Source organism: Volvox carteri (assembly GCF_000143455.1).
Source record: "Volvox carteri f. nagariensis unplaced genomic scaffold VOLCAscaffold_73, whole genome shotgun sequence".
NCBI classification, from domain to species: domain Eukaryota; kingdom Viridiplantae; phylum Chlorophyta; class Chlorophyceae; order Chlamydomonadales; family Volvocaceae; genus Volvox; species Volvox carteri.
In genome coordinates this window covers 375,111-397,454 of record NW_003307616.1, presented here as the reverse complement: position 1 = coordinate 397,454, position 22,344 = coordinate 375,111, and the positions used below count along the sequence as shown (strand labels likewise).

The 22,344-nt window shown below is 58.3% G+C and overlaps 4 protein-coding genes across 4 annotated transcripts in view; 2 read left to right on the top strand and 2 right to left on the bottom strand.

Moving 5' to 3' along the window:
* Positions 1-2,364, top strand: part of VOLCADRAFT_119712 (uncharacterized protein) — a gene marked incomplete at both ends in the record, with an annotated part of 10,851 nt that extends 8,487 nt beyond the window's left edge. Inside the window, 3 exons of the mRNA XM_002957422.1 lie at positions 130-510; positions 1,554-1,625; positions 2,237-2,364. Of these exons, the coding sequence (XP_002957468.1) occupies positions 130-510; positions 1,554-1,625; positions 2,237-2,364 (581 nt within the window). The remainder of the gene's footprint in view (positions 1-129; positions 511-1,553; positions 1,626-2,236) is intronic.
* Positions 2,365-7,642: 5,278 nt separating this feature from the next.
* VOLCADRAFT_107679 (uncharacterized protein) lies at positions 7,643-9,680 on the bottom strand. The gene is made up of 4 exons (XM_002957375.1): positions 9,353-9,680; positions 9,153-9,210; positions 8,679-9,025; positions 7,643-8,608 (listed from the first exon to the last, which is right to left on the bottom strand). The coding sequence occupies exons 1-4, from the start codon at positions 9,475-9,477 to the stop codon at positions 8,506-8,508; spliced, it is 633 nt and encodes a 210-aa protein (XP_002957421.1). The 5' UTR covers positions 9,478-9,680; the 3' UTR covers positions 7,643-8,505.
* Positions 9,681-9,842: 162 nt separating this feature from the next.
* VOLCADRAFT_107678 (uncharacterized protein) lies at positions 9,843-12,124 on the top strand (the record flags this gene model as incomplete). Its single annotated transcript, XM_002957421.1, has 6 exons — positions 9,843-10,014; positions 10,181-10,295; positions 10,717-10,954; positions 11,077-11,286; positions 11,584-11,673; positions 11,996-12,124. The coding sequence occupies exons 1-6, from the start codon at positions 9,960-9,962 to the stop codon at positions 12,122-12,124; spliced, it is 837 nt and encodes a 278-aa protein (XP_002957467.1). The 5' UTR covers positions 9,843-9,959.
* A 3,062-nt stretch (positions 12,125-15,186) lies between these two features.
* On the bottom strand, positions 15,187-20,958 carry VOLCADRAFT_68197 (uncharacterized protein; the record flags this gene model as incomplete). The annotated part of the gene is made up of 10 exons (XM_002957374.1): positions 15,187-15,639; positions 16,043-16,143; positions 16,342-16,432; positions 17,010-17,113; positions 18,584-18,661; positions 18,877-18,973; positions 19,558-19,707; positions 20,365-20,469; positions 20,672-20,758; positions 20,833-20,958. The coding sequence occupies 10 exons, from the start codon at positions 20,956-20,958 to the stop codon at positions 15,187-15,189; spliced, it is 1,392 nt and encodes a 463-aa protein (XP_002957420.1).
* Positions 20,959-22,344: the final 1,386 nt, after the last annotated feature.

Genomic DNA, 22,344 nt, shown 5'->3' with positions numbered 1-22,344 from the left:
GGGTGGTGGTGGGTGGGGGGGGGGGAAGGCGAACCGCGAACGAGTGAAGCTGCTGCCATATGAAGCAACCACCCACCATTAACTTCCATATCCCAGCAAAGTAACCACCAACTCCCAACCACCCATCAGGCGCTGGAGGAGGCTCCGCCCAACGCCAAACTGCCCATGGCGTGCCTGAACGTGTCGGCTGTGGGGGGGGCCCCCCTCGCAAACTCATCCACGTCCGCAACCGCACCCAGCACGGGTGCCGCGGCGGCGGCGGCGGCGGCGGCAGGAGCTGGCGCACCTGATTCACTGCTGTGTCAATACCAGTACACTGTACGGCTAGGTCCGGGAGTTGTCACTTGTTTGTCGGGGAGTGTGGATGAGGGGGCGGTACTGGCGGGAGGGGCGTCGGGTTCGCTGTGGGCGCTGCGGCTGGTGCGTGGAGGCGCCGCTGCGGTGGCGGCGGCGGAGCGCGCGGTGGCGGCGGCGGCGGCCGCCGCTGCGGGCGAGGCGGGCGGTGCGGGGGTTAGTTGGGAGGTTGTGGATGCCCTTGTGGTCGGGGCGGAGGAACTCTCCGACGATGAATACGATGACGACGATGATGACGATGAGGGCGAGGAGTGAGGAGTGAGGGGGAGTGGGGAGTGAGGGGGAGTGGGGATGAGAGCTGGGGGGGAGGGCGCAAACAGAGCGGTTGGGTACACGACACGTGCACGAAGCAGAGTCAGTGGTCCGATGCCGTCACCGTCGACCCAATGCGGTGGGAGGGGCTGAGTAAAATGCTTTTTCGGTGGTGGTGCGCGTGGATCCCCACGATGTCTCTCTCCAGAGAGGTGCTTTTGTTGCGGCGGCCTCCCAACGAAGCTGCGGCGCGCACCACATGTACCTCACCCACCTTAATGATGATGATGATGATGATGATTATAATGATGATGTTGATGAAGGGGCAATTATTATCAGGATCAGGAATTTTAGGAGTCGTGACGCTCTAATGATCGGTAGTAGCAGTTTGTAGCAGTTGGTCTCAGCGCGCCACAGGCCAACTTGGCACAACCTGTGACAAAAAAATGATTTGGGACCGCCGCAACCGCCGCACTTTGGCGCTTTGGGGCGTCAGCTCTAGCACACGTCTCAGCTCTAGCGGCCCATCGCCTTCCGAGCGCCTCTTTTACTTTTACTTTTACTTTTGCGAAGACAGAAAAAAGCGGTTTACATATTCTGCCGAGCACTTGGTGTGATTGATTTCCATCGTCGCTTCTTTAGTCCACCAGATTAAATTATCCCAAAGGAAGGTTAGGAAGCTGATTGGCGTCGTTTTGGATTTGGCATTGCCGGATTTGCCGAGCGAGGTTGCCTAAAGAAGATCTCTCGTCCTGACTGTAACCGCCGGTACCGGTGAAGTTAGCCGCCATCCCGGGCCGTTGGCGGTCTTGTGTCGACTGGCTGTCCAGGAGGAGACGGAAGTCGAGCAGTCCAGCAACCAAAGGGGGGGCCCCTCCCCACCCCTACAATACCAAACGTATGGTCCTTTCCTCGGGGCCTTTACTCCACTGCCGTCTGCCTTACAGGAGGGTGATTATTTGCCCAAACAGATCACCATCAACTTACAAAGTGGCAAATTGACAAACACGCGAGCAAAGGTGCGGAGTTACGCGGAGCATTGTTGGTGCTGGCGCGGCTGCCTACTCGTACAACATAAGCAAGCAAAGCTGCACTTGGCAAAAGCCGCTGCAAACCATCGGATCAACACAGTAGCAGCAGCAGTCACAGCAGTCACAGCAGTCACAGCAGCAGCAGCAGCAGAGCGAGTGCGATCCATTTTGACCGGGTGGGGAAGTCAATCCGCCATCCATCGTCCGGGGACCTGCCAGCCCCAAGGCTACGGAGGTCGGCTTTCCCTTACCCGCTCACACACTCGCTCACACACTCCGCTCACACAAACGGAAGAACACTTGGCAGGAACGCAATGGCGTCGCACGACTCCGGGGGAACCAAATGGCTTGCGCATGCAGCTTCACAAGCACCTCCACCGCTGGAATCCTCCTGGCCGCCTCCTCCTTCCTCCTTCCCCTCCTCCCCCTCCTCCCCCATCTCCTCCTTCCTCCAACTGCCGTACCTCCCGCTGCGGAAGGGCGCCCGGCCAATCACCCCTCAACGTTCTGTGTCCAACTCAGATCTCAGTGACAAGACCGCGGACTTGGCGAGCCGACTTGGCAATAACCCGCTGCCCTCCGGAGCGCCCTCCCTGCAGCTCCCTGTGTCCTGGGACTTCCCATCTCACACCGCCGCCCTGCTCGACCTCGACCTCGACCTCGACCTCGACCTCGACCTCGACCCCCCCGATGTGGCCCTCATCATTCGGTTCCGTGAGGCTGTCAGGTTGGGACTAGAGCAGCTGCGGCCGCCGGGGGAGGGGCCGCCGCCCTGGCTGGCAGGATGGCGCGCTTCCACACGGGCTGGTCCAGGATGCACCTCGATCACTAACACCAGCACCAACGGCAGCAACACCAACACCAACACCACTGCGCCGGCGGCGGCACTGACGCTTCACGGCTCGCCGCATCTTCCTACCGTGGCAGCTGCCCCGCGGCCTCGCCGCCTCACTGGGCCAGGCCCCAACACTGCTCCGGCAGTACGGGGCGGCCAGGGCGACCGGAAGGAGCAGTGGGAGCAGCAGGAGCTGCAGCCCGAGCTACAGCCCGAGCTACAGCCAGTGCTGCAGCAGCGGCTGAGGGAGCTCTTCGGCGGCGAAGTCCTTATCACGCCGACGCCGCCACCGCCGCCGCCGCCGCCGCCGCCCGGAGTCATTCAAAGTGCGGCCATGGCCCGGACGCTCACTGAGAGCTCCGACGGCGCCCCGGCGTCGCTGCCGCTGCCGCCGCCGCCCGTGTGCTCGACGCCAGCGGCGATGCCGTTCATGGGGTCGGAAGTGGCCGTGCCGGCGGCGGCGCCAGCGACGCAGATGCCCGGAGTGATGGCGGCGGCGGCGACGGCGACGGCGACGGCTTCAGTGGAGGTTCCCGTACCGGCTGATGAAGCGGCGGCGGCGGTGACGCTGCTGCTGCGGGGCCCCACAGAGGATGGCCGCCACGCTCCGGCATCGGCATCATCATCGTCATGTACTGCAGTAACCACCACCAGCTCCCCGGCGGCGGCGGCGGCGAGGGTGGTGGCCGCTACAGCCGGACCACCAGCACCAGCAGTGGCGGCTGCTACTGCCCCTGCTGCCGACGGCATCTCCAACGGCAACGGCGACGACACCCACAATTACCTGGAAGGTGCTGTACTGCGGCAGGCGGATCGCACTGGGGCCCTGGCGGGGCCGACAGCGGGGCACCCGACCACTGGCCCACGCGCGCGTCATCACCATCCTCAGCCGAAGAACGCTCCTCCGCCACTGCGGCACGCGGAGATGCCCACGGGTCGGGTTCGTGCTCAGGTGCCCTCGCACCTGGAGGAGCTGCATTCGCGCCGCCGCCAGCAACACCGTCCCCCGAATTGGAAGCTGGAGGGGCTACAGACGCAAGAGGCACCAACGCAATGGCAACCAGAATCCAGGCTGACCGCAGCCAGCCATGCAGCACTTGACGTTGGTGTACGGCAATTGTACGGCAGAAGCTTGCGGGATGTTGACACCGGCTACGCGCTGGCGGGGCCTTGGCAGTCGATTCACCCAGCGGGGACCGCGGCCTCAGTTGTTACGTCGGCGGCTCTGGACCGCGGCCCCCCGCTGGTTGCGGTGACGGATGCAGCTGCCGTGCCCAACGGCGGAGGCTGTGGCCAGAGTGCCAACAGCCTGGAGGCGAGCTGCAACAGCAGCAGCAGCAGCAACAACAGCAGCAGCAGCGACGCACATCAAACGTGTCGTATTACCCGGGGGGATAAAGCGTTCGCCAATAAGGCTCCAGTAAAGGGATCACCACCTTCAAACACCTCGAACCTGGGGGCGACTTCCGACACGCCAGGAGCTCGCGTCGCGACGCTGCTGCGCGAACGGCCAACGGCGTTTGTGTACGAACTTCATGACGTGAACGTTAAGAGCTCCCGCAGCAGCAGCAACAGCAGCAGCAGCGGCACCGGCGGCCGAAACAGTATTAGCGGCAGATCTATCCGCGGCTACAACGGCAGCAGCAAGGACAGCAGCGGCGGCAGCAGCGGCGGCGGCGGCTGCGGCCGCCGAAACCGCAAGCCACACAGCGCTATCGCCAGCACGCCCAGCGACTCTACATGCGGCCTCCCATACGAGTACGACAGCAGCAGCAGCAGCAGCCGCAGCAGCATAAGTCCCTGCAACAGCCTGGGCAGCGAGATCGCCCGCGCCTACAACTGGGCCCTCCAGCGCAGGCGCGCGGGTTGGGCGCTGACGCGGCGGTCGTATGCTGGCGGTGGTCACGACAACCGCGACGACGGGATCACGCTGCATTTGCTGGGGCAGTCCAGTCCCTTCGCGGCGCTGCTCACGCAGTCGGCTGTGGTCCAGGGGATGGGCGGCGGTCGGTGGGTGAACGGAGAGGAAGCTGTGGACCCCACCGGCAGCTGTAGACGAAACCCGAGCAGCGGCAGCAGCAGCAGCAGCAGTAGCCAGCTGCGACCCGGGCGACTGGTTTCCGGACCCCGTGTAATGCCCGGGATGATGATGACGCTGACAGGCAGCAGCAGCAGCAGCAGCAGCAGCGGCAGCGGCAGCAGTATTCCGGATCACACTGCCAGCGGCGGCTGCTGCAATGGCTGCAGCGGTGGCGGCAATGGTGGCCGTGGTGGTGATGGTGGAACCGGCGGTGACAAAACCAGCAATAGGAGCGGCGTTGTTGAATGCTTTGACCGCTGCTCCAGCGGCGGCGGCGGCGGCGGCGGCAGTGGTAGCTTCAGCAGCTGCGGCGACAGCAGCCCGGCAAACCTTGCCGGCAGCAGCGCTAGCCAAGCCCTCTGGGAGCTGTCGCTGACTGCTGCGGTGGCGGCAACAGCGGCGGCGTCTGCGGCTGTGGTAGCAGCGGCGGCGGCGGCGGCGGCGCCGTCGGTGACATGGCCGGTGTGTGAGCGTTGCTCTGGGACAGGAGGCAGAGGCTGTAGCTGCGGCGATGAGCCGGCGGATCTATTGGAGGGGCTTACCTACCATGTCCACTTGCTGATGGCGGCGGCCGCTGAACTCCAGGGAAGGCAGTCTAGGGGGCGGTGGAGGCGGAGGAGCTAAAGACGATGTTGTGATGGTTTAGGAGAACGGAGCGGCCGCATCGGCCGGCGGTCTCGACCCTGGGGCCCTGGGGCCCTGGGAGGCAATACGGGCAAGACGAACCACTGGGGGGGAAAATGGGGGAGAGATCTACACGCCAGACCGCACCATTTGGTTGCGGTGGGGAGGGATTCCAGTGTATGCGTGTATGTGTTTGTGTGTGTATGCGTGTATGTGTTTGTGTGTGTATGCGTGTATGTGTTTGTGTGTGTATGCGTGTATGTGTTTGTGTGTGTATGCGTGTATGTGTGTGTATGCGTGTATGTGTGTGTGTGTGTATGCGTGTATGTGTGTGTATGCGTGTATGTGTTTGTGTGTGTATGCGTGTATGTGTTTGTGTGTGTATGCGCGTATGTGTGTGTGTGTATGCGTGTATGTGTGTGTGTATGCGTGTATGTGTGTGTATGCGTGTATGTGTTTGTGTGTGTATGCGTGTATGTGTTTGTGTGTGTATGCGTGTATGTGTTTGTGTGTGTGTATGCGTGTATGTGTTTGTGTGTGTATGCGTGTATGTGTTTGTGTGTGTATGCGTGTATGTGTTTGTGTGTGTATGCGTGTATGTGTTTGTGTGTGTATGCGTGTATGTGTTTGTGTGTGTATGCGTGTATGTGTTTGTGTGTGTATGCGTGTATGTGTTTGTGTGTGTATGCGTGTATGTGTTTGTGTGTGTATGCGTGTATGTGTTTGTGTGTGTATGCGTGTATGTGTTTGTGTGTGTATGCGTGTTTGTGTGTGTATGCGTGTGTATCAGTGTGTGCGACCATCATGGTCTTCAACAAGGCACAACACATGATGGGGCACTGTACTGGGGTCTTGTTCTCACTACACCGCACCCTATGTATCGGAGGTGCTAGTGGCGCTAGTGGGCCTTCAGACGGGGGCCCACCGCGCGGAGATACCATTAAGGGTATTTTGGTGCTGCTTTTGCCAGGTTAACCGCCTAACTGATTGGTTGGCTTGGCAATGAGTCACTGCTGTCAACCATCAACTGCTGTCAATCTGTCATCATCGACCTCCCTTGGTGCTTAGGCAAGCTTACTGCGCACGGCGGGACGTGATACGGCATTGCGGCAGGGGGGGGGGATTACAAGCATCGGTCCGTGTTATGATGGTTCAAACCAGTCGGGAGCTTTATTAGCTGTCTAAAGAAAGAGTGGTGGACGTGTAGATAGGATGATCTTATACGTGAGACTACGGCAAGGTTCTGTCAAATGTTTTAAATCTGTATTAATTACCGTATCTGATGCTTTCTGTTACATCCGGACTTGGGGCCCCGCGAGGGCCGCAGCCGAAGGTGTTGCCGCATTGGCGGTCGCATGGTGTGAAAATGCCGGGGCAACCGTTGGAAGCGAGGTATGAAGCCAAACTACTATCGTTATATACATACATGAGGGCGTTTTGCTGTTGTCGGTTCGGTTCGTGTCCTGGCCGGCCAGCCTGGCTGTCATCAGCGAGTGAAGTGACACTCTCGCTGCAGTGCGCGGCTGGGAATGGAGGTGAGCTTAAGAAAGTGTTGGCATTTTGTTCAATCCTGGAGAGGATAAAGGATGGAATGACAGTATGGCAAAAGAGACATTACTCATAAGTAACTGATTCCGTTACAAATATATGTATTGCATTGCGGCAATATTTTGGCTATAAGGATATCCAATCCATGTCGCTGTTCAGTAAATAAGTCAACTATGATATTAACTCCACCCCGAGGTATGCTACCATTTCTATAGAGCGATGTTACGGTCACTCACTGCTAAATAGTCATACTTTTCTTCATAAAGGCTAAACAGCTAAAAGGCTAATCAACCACGCATCTCGCAAAACAGTAAAACATTAAAAAACAAACGCCCGAAAGAGGCGGCAAACATTTGAAGCTCACGAAGAAACGGCGCACGGCAACAGGCATGCAGACGGAGATTCCTCTCGCTCCTAGCCGCGCCGCAGCCCCTTACCACTTTCGCGTACTGTACCTTGCTTGAGGCAATTTCGGCCTTCGGCAGCACCTGGACGTGGGGAAAGGAAAGTTCCTATACCCTACTGCTGGGGCCGCCTTCGCCATATGCCAATAGAGCACACACACACACACATACACACACATACACACACATACACACACAGGTAAGCTAAACACCCAGCCACTAAAAATTAACAGTCAAACCCGTCAACCTGTTTGACTGCGGTCACACTTATTTGTGGATACTATACTCTAAGAAACCACAGCCATCAGCGCCCGGGCCACTCCCACCCGCAGCGGAATGAGTATGAACAGATCGAAGGCGGCCCCTTAATTTCAAGGCTCCGTTTCGCACGGTCACCGAACAACAGAGAGACAAGTCCACCGCGGCATCCCACCGTCCCATCCGGAGGGGACAACCCTATCCACCCAAGGTATCAATCAAAGGCCAACAATGGCCAGGAGGGTCCCGACCTCCGAGGTCGCCTTTACGGGGCCCCCCCTGGAGCGACTGCGGGCCCCCCTTCAGGAGGAAGGTGGACATGGGCCTCGCCCTCGCTCAAAACGGGATTATGTGCAAGATGCTAACGGTAAGGAGAGGACGGGAGGTGTGCAAGGGTTGAGGGGAACATCGAACGACAACCAGCTGCTGTGCTCGCAACAGCTAACTCCACACAGCGACATACATACATACATACATACACACATACATACATACATACATACACACACACCCCATAGCCTTAACCCTAAAGACAGACAGCTCAGTAAGCGACACGTGGGAATATCCCGGGTATATTCCAACTGCGTGCTGATGTCCACCTGGGGGGTTAACCTGTCTCCTGCTGCTCCATCCCCCGGTAACACCAAGCCATCTACCCGGCATTCCTTTCCCCCTTATATACCTTCTCTATCGCCGACACACCAACTATCCGCACAAGAACACACACACCTAAAACACCCCCACTGACACGGAGAGCGGGGGGAAATGCCACGGGGTTAATCTCTTTCATTAATCCGTGCAGTACAAGCAGTACAACTACACACCCCAATAATAAATAGCAGTCCATCTACACAACAGTCGTCCTTATGCACACATTCACATTCACATTCACACGCCAATGACAGAATGTCATCCGGGCCCCTAGTTAACCCGCGGGCTGCTGCTCGTAGTAGTACAGCAACGGCCGCGGATAGCTTTTCCCCCTTCCGCCCTGCGCAACCAAACCCCTGCAGCGGGTCCCCTCGGTAGCTGCCCTTTGATACCGTCTGGTTAGGGCTGCCGGGTGTCACAAAATCAATACACAATCTGCAATAACAATAACAACAACAATAACAACACTCAGGCAGCCCTGGCCCCAACCTGCTTGACACGCTTACACGCGCACAAATACACACACACAGATATGCCGTACGAGATACCGTCACGGGAGCGCTGGAGCTCCCTGTGTGTGTGGATGAGGGGGAAAAGGGGGGGGAGCTTGATGGCGGCGAACCGATCTAAATGCGTCTCACATGCGTCGAAGCGCCTTGTCGCATTCCGTGACTTGCACCAACAGTGACTCCGTTTGAACTTGACAGCTCTGAAGAGCAGAGGCCTTCTCAGCGAGGGCCAGCTGGGCCTTACTGCGACCCTGCTTGGCGGCGTCCTCGCGTTCCCGAAGCCAGCGGATCAAGTTTTCTGCGGCCTTCATGGAATCGTCCTTCAGTTTGCTGGCTTGGACGGCCGATTCGAGCTGGGTGCGCAGGTACTTGACCTGCAGGTCCTTGTCGCGAAGCTGAGCCTGTAGAATGCGCTGACGGTAGCTACGCCCTAGAAACTGGGCTTCGGATGGCGCGTAGACGGCTTCCGAGGCAGCGGCCTGGAGATAGGGGTTGGAAACGGAAGGGAGGGTGTGGTTTGTTTATAGGCTTGAATTATGGTTTCGTCTATAATAATGAAATGGACGGAATGTTTTACTTGCGGCGCTAGAGGTTACAGCGGTTTACCTGAAGTGCGTCGTCGGCTTCGCTGTAACCCTTGGAGAGCCATCGAAGGCCTTGAAGACTGCGATGCGAATGAATTAAATGGATAGAGAATATTTGTTAAATTATTTAATGTCTGAAATTATTTGTGTGAGATCGATTGAAAGTGTAAGAGCGCATTTTGCAACCCAACTGCGCGGCAACCCACAAAACGGTCTTCTCACCATGCCAAGGCTGCGATAGCGATACAAGCCATTGTAATGCTCTTGGGTAACTGATGCTTCAAGGCACGCTTGCAGGGCTCCGGCATATACGTGTGCCGGAGGGCGCGTTGATGGCAACCTTGCATGTTGACCGGACGGACGCAGGTGAATGCTACGAGGTAGAAAGTTTAAGTGTGCTAGGAGCTCGGATTGGTTAAGAGCTCAAGTTCCGAGACTACGTGCGTAGAGGAGCGCACTGTCTGGGACTGCGGCCTGGAATTGTGAGCAGGTCGTCGAAAATCCTAAGTGCCTAGGACGTGGGTGGTATTGATGGCTGACATGAAAGTCCAAAATCAAGTTTAATTGTAGTCTGCAAGCAGGTTTCACTTTCCCCACAGAGCGCAACTGACATGTACGACAACCCAGTAGCTTTGTTGGGCGCCCGCCGCTCCATCTTCGGATTGCAGCGGCGTCGAATGTTTGTTGAGCACTTGCTCGCTAATTCATATTGCTTGGCTTTGGCAGCTGTGATTTCCACTCGTATTGAGAACTACTCCGAGTAATCTCCGTGGGCGAGCAGTCTAGGTAGCAATATTCCATACGCAAGTTAAAGCTACGAAACAGCACGATGGCCTCTGTAATTATTTCAGTACAAAATGCTGCGACTTTCAGCAGAGTTGCAGGTCAGGGAAGCTTCCATCGCTCACCGTGGCGTGAACGTCGACCACACAACTTAGTGGACCATTGCCGCTAGGACTCCATAGTTTCACGAAATACTTAAACGACTGTCATTGAGGTGTATGGAAAAACAAGAACTTAAAGCGCGACCCTGTCCTGTCATCCATCCAGGCCGAGCGGTGCCTAGGCGACTGCCGGTGGTGAAGGTGCGCGCCGCGTCATCTGCTGCTAGTGGACTGGAGGGTTATAAAGTCCTGGTCGCAGGGGCAACAGGCGGCTCCGGAAAGTAAGTTTGACTCTCCACAAGCCATCGCAACGCTTCCTGTCTGCCGCTCCCACCCCAACACCCGCCCCTTACACAAAAGCTAACGCCCCGTGCGGCCATATGCAGCCACACATGACCGCCACACCACAAAGCCAGCTAAAAACACCAAAACCCATCACCCCATCACCCCTATCAGCCCGTAACCAGCAACTCCCCGTCCCACACTTGTCGTTAGCCTCTTACCTCTCAAACATCAACACGAGTGCTGTCGCCCAAAGTAGTCCCAAATGGGAAGGGCGACAACAAGGACGACTAGGACAATTTAGTGCAAATTACCCCAGGTAAAGCTAGCCGCTTTCATCACCACCAACACCACCACCAACAACACACCACCGCCGTCGCCTCCGTCACACGGCGCTGGTCCATGTGACCGCGCTCGCAGGGAGGTCGTGGCGGCGCTGGCGGCAAAGAACGTGCCAGTCCGCGCCCTTGTCCGGGACACCTCCAAGGCCGGTAGTGAGGGCCTGGCCGGCCTAGGCAGCGGCACAGAGCTGGTGCGAGGTGATGTGTTTCAGTTCGCCAGCCTGCCGCCAGCCATGGAGGACTGTACGGCGGTGATTTGCTGCACCGGGGCCCGAGACCCCCGGGATCCCCTGGGGCCATTCAACGTGGATTACCAGGTATGTGGATGACGCCATGTCGTACATGCCATGTACGGCACATAACGGTATAATACCGTTGTGCAGTGCTTAACGTCTGCAATCTCCTGACCTAGCTCCCTACCTACCTACTCACCTCGCAGGGCACCCTCAACCTCATAGCCGCCGCCAAGCAAAAGGGCGTCAGACAGTTTGTACTCATTAGCAGTATTGGCGCCGATGACCTGCTGAACCCTCTGAACCTGTTCTGGGGCGTCCTATTCTGGAAGAAACGCGCGGAGGAGGAGCTCCAACGTAGCGGCCTGACGTACACAATCGTACGACCCGGAGGACTTAAGACAAAATTGGGGCAGGTAGATGGGGACTGTGGACAGCTGGGCAGCAGCGCGTATGCATAGGCGGTTAGTTGGTTGGGATTTCTGCAACTTGTCCCTGGACTCGGTTTTTATGTCTGTCCGCGCCTTTTGCGAGAAGGGTAAGGGTGAGGGATTGGTAATGCTTACTGTGAAAGGTCGGGAAAGGGCACGAAAACGGGTATTAACAAAGGAACCAACTGAAATCTGTTTCGACCAACTCGCTGCTCTGCTGGCCTCCACCCTCCACCCGGGGACCACCTCCATCATCCCCCCCTGGCTGCTCAACACCCAAAGGGTGAGGTGGCTGGAAACATTGTCATGGGCGCTCCGGGCACCTTTGGAATCCCGCCTGCTAAGAAGTCGGGTAGCATCCTGCGCAGCCAGGTACGTGAATCTCATTTGGTGTCGATCGACCACCACCACCACTTGGGTGGATGGGCCGATGGGGGGTAAGGAACGGTCCAATATGACGAATGAAGCTGATACCAGGGAGGGATATACGGACAGATACTCCGCATGGAAAAAGGGGGCGGGGGATGCGGTCGGGGAGGGCGAGTGCCTTTGGGGGGAAAGGGAAACGCCGTTGGTTGTTGGTTTTCTCCTAGTGCTCCCTAAACCTTGAGGGCTCGGCTGGGTGTCGTTTAACTGCTCACGCAAGGCGCTCCCCGCCGACCCACCGACCCGCGGATGGACACACGGTGCGCAGGTAGCCGACGTGTGCGTGGCGGCTCTGACGGAGCCCGCCGCAGCCAACAAGGTGGTGGAGGTCATTGCGGAGAAGGACGCACCCAGCAAGCCGCTTGGGGAGCTGTTTGCCGGAGTGAATTGGTTCTAAGGTTCAGATTGAGTACCACTTCCGGGAGTCTGGCAACGAGAGCGTTGGTCGGGTGTCTGGCCGGCTGGGCGGCTGGCCAGCTGGCTTGGAGTGGGCAACTTGGCCACGGCCTGGTAGCAGCTGCCTGCAGCTTTTAGTAGGAGACGAGCTGCAGGATAGTCGAGGTGAAACAGGACATCACGAGGAGAGAAGGAGCGGGGACCCCTCCTTCTTGCCCCGAGCAGAGGAGGCAGCCGCAAGAGGGATAGGGGCTGTACCGGGCGGTGTGTAATTAGAGAGGAAACGAGAGGAGAGAGAGGAAAAAAAGGCTGGAAGAGCGTTTGGTTGCGTATTTTTTCAGGTATTGGTACAGGAAGAATTCCCAAGATTTGTTTGTTATTCAGTTCCGTCCGGTGACGATAATTTTACGAGTGCGAGGAGTGTTGTTCGAGCGAGAGGAAAACTTCCTTGCTCGTCCAGTTGGTTTTGGAGACCCTTGTTTATATTTTTTTGCGCAGGTGTGCGGTGTTGTCGTTGAGAGGTGAGGTCACATTATGTGCTCATGCGAATATTGTGTTACAGTTATTTTATTATCTTTTGGGGTATGTTATGTTTTGTACACTACCTATTTGAGTTTCCTTTCAGTTGCAGAAAGTGTGCATCGGCCTACAAAAACCATCCCTGCGCTGCGTGTTCTGTACAGCTCTCGAGGGGCGTTGCTCAGAAGTCTTGTCATTTATAGCCTTGTTAGCATTTGCCACATGCAAACGCAGTAGATGTAAAACGTGCACTCCAACGGAAGAGATCTTCCGCGGCTCTGCGCAACACTAGCGCGCTCCGGTCCATGCAAGCCAGCCCGGCAGTCCATACATTCCACAGCTTCCTACTCGTATTACTCAGGGTTTTAGGTTTAGAGAGTTTTGCATCAAGGCGATAGCGCTCAACTCCCTGTTGAATTGTACCCAGGCGTGTACCCAGCGGCTAAAAACATACCAGGCACGCTGTTTCGGCTAAACATATCAGGCATGCAGTTTCCAGCCCCACCTCACCTCATCCACCCCCCAATACATCACCCGCCCCCTAAAGCCCCATCCACCACACCACACCTCGTCCCGCCCAGCGCCGCCCTCAACCCGCCAGCCCTACACGGCTATACACCCCAAACGGTTCCACATCTCGCCCAGAGACCGAATGTGATTAGGACGTCGTGCAAGCCCTCTAAGAGGCGGGGGTACGGACAGGCATGTGGTCCAGCGCATCCCAATCCACGACGTCCCTCCACCGCCCGAGCCCCCACCCGCCACCCGCCACCTCGAACCCCATTTGGGTAGGTCGGGTTGCCGCACCCCGCACAACCTATCCCAACCGTAAGGCCCCCCCACCCTCCGGGTCTTCGACGCATTTTTCGAAAATAGCTCCGGAGCCTTAACTGCCTGGGCAGGGGGCCCCAGCGCTCTCCTGCATGGATGGATGTGTGTAAACACAGGAAACATAATCATCACCGGCTGGTATGATTTGCAGGTGCACCGCCACCAATCCCACCGGGTTCACCGGCCTCCCCTCCTCCTCCTCCTCCTCATCAACATCATCATCATCAACATCATCATCATCATCATCATATGTTCAGCGCCGGCAGTGCAGGCGGCTGCGGCAGCCAGGCCAGGAAGGGCGGGCCTAGTAACTGCGTGAGCGCCCACACCACCTGCCCCAGATCAGCATCGTCCCGCCAGCTCTCAGCCAGGACGGCGCGAACGGACCGCCGACCGCCAACACCCCCTCCGGGGGGGGTGCCCTTGGCGGCGGAAGCGGCAGCAGCAGCGGCAGGACCCGCCTTGCTGGCTCCGGAACCGTTGGCGGCCTGCAGTTGGTGGTTAATGGTGACCACGGTTTGCGGTTGGCGGTTGAGGTTATCTTCGGGCATTCCTATTCTAGAGCTTTCCGCCCCCTCCCTCCCTCTACTCCCTCTACTCCCTCCCTAGGTCCCTCTGCGCCGGGTGGCGGTTCGAGGTGGCTGTAGGAGTGCGGGTTGGGTGGGAGGTATGACGAATAACAGCGCGGAGGGGCGCAGCAGCAACAGCAGCAGCAGCTGGCCAAGTGAAGTGATACCACGTCACGTCACGTAACGTAACGTAACGTCACGTCAAGGGATGCGTTGTCACATCCCGGTCCATACCACCTAGGGTTTAGGGAGCTGTGCTGAGGCCGTTACGCTGATGAAGCATGGCATGTGCCCACGTACCCTCCTGCCTGACTTTCCCCCCTGACCCGCCCTTTTCCCCCCTCCTCACCTTCAAGCCGCGTGCTCGTCCCTGGCTCCCGCCGGCCTCTCCGCCCGCCGCCACCCCCCCCGTCCCATTCGCCGTCTTTCCCGACTGGGGCCCCGTTACGGGCTGCTGCTGCTGCTGCTGTGCTGCTGACGGCGGCCCCACCCCCCTCTTGGCCAGCTGGTACATCAGCGCCTGCACCGGCTTATGCGAGGGGTGGGAGGTGTCGTCGGCTGTGGCTTTGAGCTGCTCCATATGGGAGCTCGCGGCCGGGGAGGTGGGGTCCGCCATAATGGCATTGAACAACTGAACCAAAGCTGCCCCGCCTCCGCCTCCTCCGCTGCCGCCGTGGTTGTGGCCGCAGAGGGCATCCCAGACTGCCTCAAGTTCGGGATTATGGGCCGGAGGTGGAATGACGGTGGTGGCGGCGGTGGTTGGAGGGGTGGTGGTGGTGGTCGTGGTGGTGGGAGGGGTGGAGGTGGAGGTGAAGGGCTGGTTCTGTTGCGGGCGTGCGGAGGTCCGGTGTTGATGTTGAGGCGGGGGTGGGGAGGACGACGGCGAGGCTGCGAGGGCTGGGAGGGATATGCGCGGTCTGCGAAGAAAGGGGCGGGAGAGCGGGACGTAGAACCACCCCCAGGGTTTGGGGTTAGGGGTTAGGGGGGTAGGAATACATGGGGGACGGGAAACCAGGGCGAAGTGTGAGATGTGAGGTCGCGTCACACCCTCCCCACGAAGTACCTGAAGCAACTTGCTTTCGAATACGTAACAGCAAAGCTCCAGCTGAGAGCCTGCACGTGACTCTGCCGGCATGCCTACACCCTACACCCTACACCCGAATACAACCTCAGGTGCTGCTGGAAACACCACAGGCACCAGCTCGTGCCTCACCTCCCTTTTCCCCTCTTCACCCCCCTCCACCTCACACACACACATACATACATACACGCACACGCACACGCACCTGCCCGCCCGGAACAGGTGAACCGGCAGCAGCCCATCCGCCGCCGTACCCACTAGCCTGTCGTACATCGCCGTGCCTGCCGCTGTCAGCAGTGCGCCGTACACCCGCGTCGCCTCGTACTGCCTCATCCCCTCCTGCCTCGCCTCCAGGGCCGGCTGCAACTTGGCCAGGTAGGGCTCCAAGTGTGGCAGCAGCAGCAGCCTAACGGTGGCGGGTCCCAGCGCCGCCAGGCCCATCACGGCACCGTAATGGCTGGGTAGCGGCTTGGAGCCGTCCAGCAGCGCGCGGAGGAGCTGCTTCGACACCTTGACCTGGTGGTGGTGGTGGTGGTGGTGGTGGGGCGGCAAGGGTTGTGCGGAAACAGGGGTAAGGCGACGAACCACCGCGGATGGATGGATGATGACGGATACTCCAGGGATAGGAAAAACAAATATACTGCGAGGGAAGTTTCTCTACATTTTAAGTTAGTTACCAACCGATGAACCATATTTTTGGCTGATTTTAGGCTGTGCTGCTACGATGCTAGCTGACACATGCATGCATATGTGTTCTTCCCAGCCCCCCGCCCCCAGATGACACAGACCCCCTGACCCTACGACCGATTCAAGCAGCCCAAGCAGCCCAACCCGGAAATAAGGGCGGGAAGAGATGGTTGTATGTATGTCCGTATCCCCACCCTCTCCCTTCCCCTCCCTTCCCCTCCTTGTTCCGCACCTTGAGGCTGTAAAAGGGCTCCCCGAAGCGGCCACACACCGCCGCCACCAGGGAGCCCGCAGAGTCCCGCAGCCTCCAGTGGTCGCAACGGGGACCGGGACCTGGTGCCGTACATACACATGTCGCGCACACACACATACATACATACACAAAGGATCAGTTTTAATTATTTCCACAGACACATACAGACACGTCGTGATACTACATATGTCACATGTCACATGTCACATGTCACATACATACATACATACATACATACATACATACATACATACATACATACATACATACACCCGCACCTAGCGCCTTAGCTAGGCAGCACGTCAGCAGTGGCGGCATCAGGTTGTGCAGGTAGGGCTCCAACTGGACCGAGGGGTTCAGCAGCAGAGCCTGAGGGGGGAGGGGGAGGGGGAGGGGGAGGGAGGTGAAGGGACGGGGAGGACGAGGGGGTGTCAGGCCGGCGAACCATGCGGCTGGTACGAGGGACGAAGGGGCTACGATAGAAAATGCGAAGAGAGAGAGAGAAAGAAAGCTCTACGCCGACATCCCTACCTCCCTCACCACACCCACACACACCATACACACACCATACACACACCATACACACACCATACACACACCATACACACACCATACACACACCATACACACACCATACACACACCATACACACATACACATACACACTCGGTGCTGACACGATTCCCTCGGTCTCCCCCTCCCGGGTACCTCCGCACGGGGCAGCAGCCGCAGCCACGTCAGGAGCAGGCGGCGGCGGAGGAGGAGGAGGAGTAGCCGCGAGGATCTCGCACACGTTGCTCGCCAGAGCTGAGCCGGGTTCGGTGCGGCCTGCGCGCCCCTGAGCCGCCCCTGACCCCCCCTACCCCCTGAACACTCCCATTTCCCTTCCCCAAACACCTCTTCCACCCTCTTGCCCCTCCCCTCCGGCCCCCCCAGCCCCCCCCACCTGCATCACCCTCAGCACCATTTGCAGCCGGGGCAGGTGCCTCAGCCCCCCAGCAACTTCATCGCACACGAACTTGGTCAGGTAGGGGAGCAGCTGTTGCATGCCTGAGCGGCGCGGGGGGGGGGAGGCCGCCACCATAGGACACAAGAAGGCGAAAGAGTCGGGGGAGAGCGGGGGGGCAGCAGAGGGGGGCCCCCAGAGAGAGAGGGGCCCAGACGAGCCCGGGAGGTGAGACAAGCAGGACGACGACACGGGGAGGTGATGGCGGGGCCGGGCGGGATGGGGTTTCGCAACCAATACAGGAGGGAAAGTCACCACCTACCCACCTACCTACCTAAGATTCCTCCAACACGGCAATACGGCAATACGGCAACACGGTAGTAGTGTTCTCCCCAATCACGCCGCTGCAACTGAAGCATTACGGCGACCAGATATACCTCCCATCCTCATCCTCACCCTCCTCACCCTACCTTCTCCGAGCACAGGTAGTCCTTAACCGCCAACCCCAAACTCCCTGCCCGCACCGCCCCGTCCATCATTCCAACCACCCCCTCGCGGGCCCCTCCAACATTTGTAAACCCAAGTCGCTTTCCCTCCTTTCCCCTCGCCCTTAGCTTTACGACAGGTGCCCCACCCCACCCCACCTCATCCCACCCCACCCCACCCCACCCCACCAGCCCTACCTGGGTCAGTCTGCATGGTCACCAGTATGGCCCTCTGCATGGGGCTCAACACCAGACATGAAGCACCTGAAGAGGAGCCCTCGGGGCCCTCGTCCACGGCGCCCCACAGCGCCCCGCCACCGCCACCACCACCGCCACCATCAGCCGCAGGCGCTGACGTCGACGCAGTGCCAAGAATCTGCTTGATCTGCGACACAGAATCCAAGTACCATCAGATCCAAATCCAAATCCAGATCCACACCTGATGCGGTTACACCTGATGGTTAAGGTCTAGATCCACACCTGATGCGGCCCGACTCGTTCGAGAGGAGGCCGAGCAGCACGGATAGATCGCCAGTCAGTCAGTCAGTCAGTCAGTCAGTCAGTATGTATGACTTAGATTACACTGTGGGCCGCGACAGCCGGGGGCGGAAGCCGAAACACAGCGCAAGGGTCGGGAGCACACAGCACAAGTCGGTTAGTCTTGTGTGCTCCCGACCCCGACTCAGACTGCCAACACTCTACGCAGCCACTCCGCAGCCCCTCCATCCGGGGATGGCGCTGCAGTGAAAACACCACGAAGGGCTCTCAGGTCCCGCTAGAGCGAGTCCACAAGTCTCAGCTAGGGCAAAGTCAAAGGCTCTCTGAAACAACCCCCCAAAACACCACCAACGAAAACGGGATCCTAAGGGAAAAAAACAAACAAACAAAATTCGGTTAGGGCAGTCCCGGCAGGGGAGGGCTCCTGATATACCTACCAGGCCAACAAAAAACCTCCAAGAGAGAAAGGCTAAGAAGCTCAACACCACAAGACGTCTTGCAACCACCTTAAAACAACTGACCTCCACTACCTGTCCCTTCCTGGGCTGGTCCAGGGGAGAAGTAGCCATATAAAGAAAAGGGACCACGCACAAGCCCGATCACCACTGCAGGAGCCCGGGATAGACCGGCGAAACACAAAAGCGATAGCGTTGCCACGACACACAGCTCCTAGACCCTCCAGAAAACCGCAGGGGGAGGATTGTAGCCCGCGCGGCGCCTCCCCCTTACCGCCACTAACCTGAACGGTTGGTCCTCCAGAAACCTATTCACCCTGTCCGTATGTATGTATGTATGTATGTATGTATGTATGTATGTATGTATGTATGTATGTATGTATATATGTATGTATGTATGTGCGTATGTATGTATTATAATGTCTGCACGTACCTGTTCCAACAGCCGTTGCATCTCGTCCGACAGTATGTGCTGCACCGGCAGCTGAACACGCTCCGAAACCGAACCCGCGGTGCCGGGTCCCCCCTCCGAGCCCGGGGAGGCGCCTGTCTCCGCCGCCGCTGCTCCCTGTGCTGCTGCCGCCGCGGGTGCTGCCCCTGCGCCAGAGGGGCGGTCAGGAGGGCGGGTCGGGGGCACCCCAGCGCCGGGTGGGTGGCCTGGGGTCCTAAAACACGCAAACCACACACGCCGGTCGGGGGAGTACGGGTCCAGGAAGGGGCAAGCCAACACCAAGGGGCTTTGCCCGGAGCCGCAAAGCACCACTACCGCCTCCCCACCCTCCTCTCTTCCTTCCCCCCTCCTGCAAAACGAAGCAGGGTACCTGCCTACCCTACAGGGCCACCACCAAGAAGCCCAGTTCGTGTACTACTACACGCAAAAAAAAACAGGTCTTGCCGCTTCCAACCGAAGGCCATTCTGGAGGAGCGTAACGCGCATATAATGCTCCTTGCATTCCGTACACAGCCACTCGCACATCCGTACGGTTCCGTACAAGCCGTACCTCGCTTGCCCCGTCCGCCAGCTGAGCTATCCGGCGCCCCAGTGGCTGTCACTGCCGGGGACTGCCCCGCGCCGGCGCCTCCACGGGCTGCAGCCCCCCCCGCTGCTACTGCCGCCGCTAGCCGCGGCCGCTTGGCCGGGGGCGGCGGCCTCTCCACCGCCGCATTCTCCTCCGTGTGCGGCTGCACCCCCTCGATGAACAGCCAGTGTGGCATGACGGTGGTGTGGTTGGGCGCCTTGGGCAGCGGCGCGTAGGTTATCTACGTGTTCACCATCATTGTGTGCGAGCGTGTGGGCGGTGAGCGTGTGAGCGTGAGCGTGTGTATGTGTGTGCCCGGGGAGATAGGGGAAAGCGGAGGTGGCCAACGGGGTGTGTATGTGTATGTGTATGTATGTGTGTCGGGGGGCCGCGGGGGGAAGGGGGGAAGCAGGCGGATCCATTGTCATGGGAAGGGAAGGCCGGGGAGAAAGGCGCGGAAAGAAAGAGACCTGGATCCAGATGCCCAACCTGATTGATACTTGATGTACCTTGATGTGCCTGTGTCTCTCTCTCTCTCACCCCCTAACCCCCTATCCGGTTGAGAGATGCCGCTACGTAACTTCAGTAAACTCTGCACTGCAGGAGGAGCCCTTACCTGCCCTACCTGTGCCGTGAACGACCGCACGCTTGCCGTCCTCTCCCAAGCCATTTCCTCACCCACACCACCCCACCCCGCGGCCCTCCGCAACTCGAGGCGTAGCAAGGGGGCCCCCAAACAAAACCAGCCATGCAGCCATGCAGGAGATTCCGAGGTTTTTTTTCCGCTTTGAAAGTCATGAGTGGCACACGCCTCCAGCGTGTATGCATGGGGGAGACAGCCAGGCGCTCCCGCAGCCAAGCGGGCGGGCGGGCAGGCCGCCCGACAGGCAGGTCGCACCTGCTCCAGCGGCACCATGGCGTCATGGACAAAATAGACATCGGAGTGGCCCGTGGCGCGAACGAACTTGGCCGGGTCGTTGTTGCCCAGAAAACCGTACATGGGCTGAGGTGCGCGGAGGGAGGACATCAACATGTGCAGATTCGACAAAAGGCATCGTGTTGGAAGGTATGGAATAGCGGAAGGTCGCGTGTGGTGCTGGTGGTTGGGTGGGCATATGCGCCCACCTGTGTCATGGGTTGCGAGAACCAGGGCTATAACATCGCCACCCGACATTGCCAAAACGTTTAGCGTAGCGGCATCCCACCTCGAGGTTACGAAGCCGCATCGCATTGTTGATGTCTTGGATTGTAAGTTTCGTTCGCTTACAGTGTCGCGCAAACTTGAGCGCATCCTGCGCGCCGTTCCCGTGCAAGGACGGTACCTGGAGCCCTGACGTAAGCTGCATACGCCAAATTTCGACTGTACCTGGATGACTTCTCGCAGCCTATATTCCACATCCGGTGCGAGCGCCTTTGCGGCCTCCTCAGTTAAATGTGTAACATCCACGCTCAAGGCGATAGCCTTGACCGCAGCCGGTGTTATAAAACTCATTTCCTACTGGTTACCCTTCTACATGTTAGCTTTTGATAGTTTTTTATAATAAATCACCCTTGCTCAGTCTCAGATCGAGATGGTTCCATCGGGGCAGATTAAGCTTTGCTCGCTATCATGTCTGTATTCCTAAAACAAACTTTGCGGATGGCAAGCTCCCTGGGATGCCGAGCGACCCGCTGGGCCGCAGGTGCCGTACTAATCGTAATGTCTATTCGCTGAATCCTTCGGGAGCTCAAATATCCGGTGAACAAATCCTTGCAAACAAGCTGTTGGAGATGATCGTCACTCATATACCAGAGGATGGTAACAGCAGTAATAGGACCCGGCGGGGTCCCGGCGCTTTGCTGGTCTTAACACAAGCGAAACTCGGTCACGGAGGGTTGATGCATCTCCCATGATGCCCAGTAGGAGATGACTTCGTGTTGCTGTCATAGCGGAAACCTCAACACGTCCTCGCCCTCACCTAGCCCGGCTGCGCACACGCTGTACCGCTGTACCAATATAATATAATATAATACGGCGGAGATCCGAAGCACCCGACCGGGGAAGCCTCCAGAAGCCACAAACGCACTCGCCTTGTGTACAACTTTTATGCCGGTGTTGCGGAGTCAAAGGCAGCGAAAGCCCATCTCATCGCAGGGCCCTGGGCAGTGGCCAGGTACCGCACAGGATGATGACGACCGATGACAGCCGAGGGAGGGAGAGGGCCATAAAGGCCGCCTCCTGCTATATGAGCCGGAGGGATGATGCTCCAGATCCTCCGGATCCAGAACTAACTAACTAACCACCCTCAACACCAGAACATAGCCGCTCCCTCTCCTCCTCCCCGCGCTGCGGGAGGCCAATGCCCCGCCAGGCGGGGCCACACATGGCCCATTTCTCCTGCGACATGATTTTAAAATCTTGACGCACCGATTGGGCATCACTTTGTATTCAGAGCCGCAGGACGGACACAAGACACCGACAAGGTCCATTCCCACCGACGCGGTCGACAGGGGCACGCTTGCGAACTCATGAATCATTGTTGGCTGTGTAGTATACGTCTCACGCGTTCACCGCCCCATGCTCGCGCCTCCACACCGCCTCTGTCGCATGGCCATTGGCCAACACATTCCATTCGCCCGCACACATACAGACGGACATACATACACATACATACATATATATAATATATATACATGCAGATGTACGAACGCGCGCGAACGCAAAACTGGAGGTCCCTCAACCAGCGAACCAACCACTACTTAAAATTTGCCCTTCCTGTTTTTTTTCTTGGCCACCGTTCATGAAGTTGCTTGAGAAATCAATTTGCTGTTACCGATAGTGTGCAGCTGCAGCTGCTGCTGTAAAAAGCACTGTCCATACAGTCATTTTCAACCAATA

What these genes read in the sequence shown, in the direction of transcription:
- VOLCADRAFT_107679 (XM_002957375.1), bottom strand. Translation starts at nt 9,477, where the DNA reads ATGCAAGGTTGCCATCAACGCGCCCTCCGGCACACGTATATGCCGGAG. An exon ending in GCTATCGCAGCCTTGGCATG is followed by an intron (nt 9,211 to 9,352) that starts GTGAGAAGACCG and finishes TTCGCATCGCAG; the next exon opens with TCTTCAAGGCCTTCGATGGC. An exon ending in GACAAGGCGCTTCGACGCAT is followed by an intron (nt 8,609 to 8,678) that starts GTGAGACGCATT and finishes CCACACACACAG; the next exon opens with GGAGCTCCAGCGCTCCCGTG.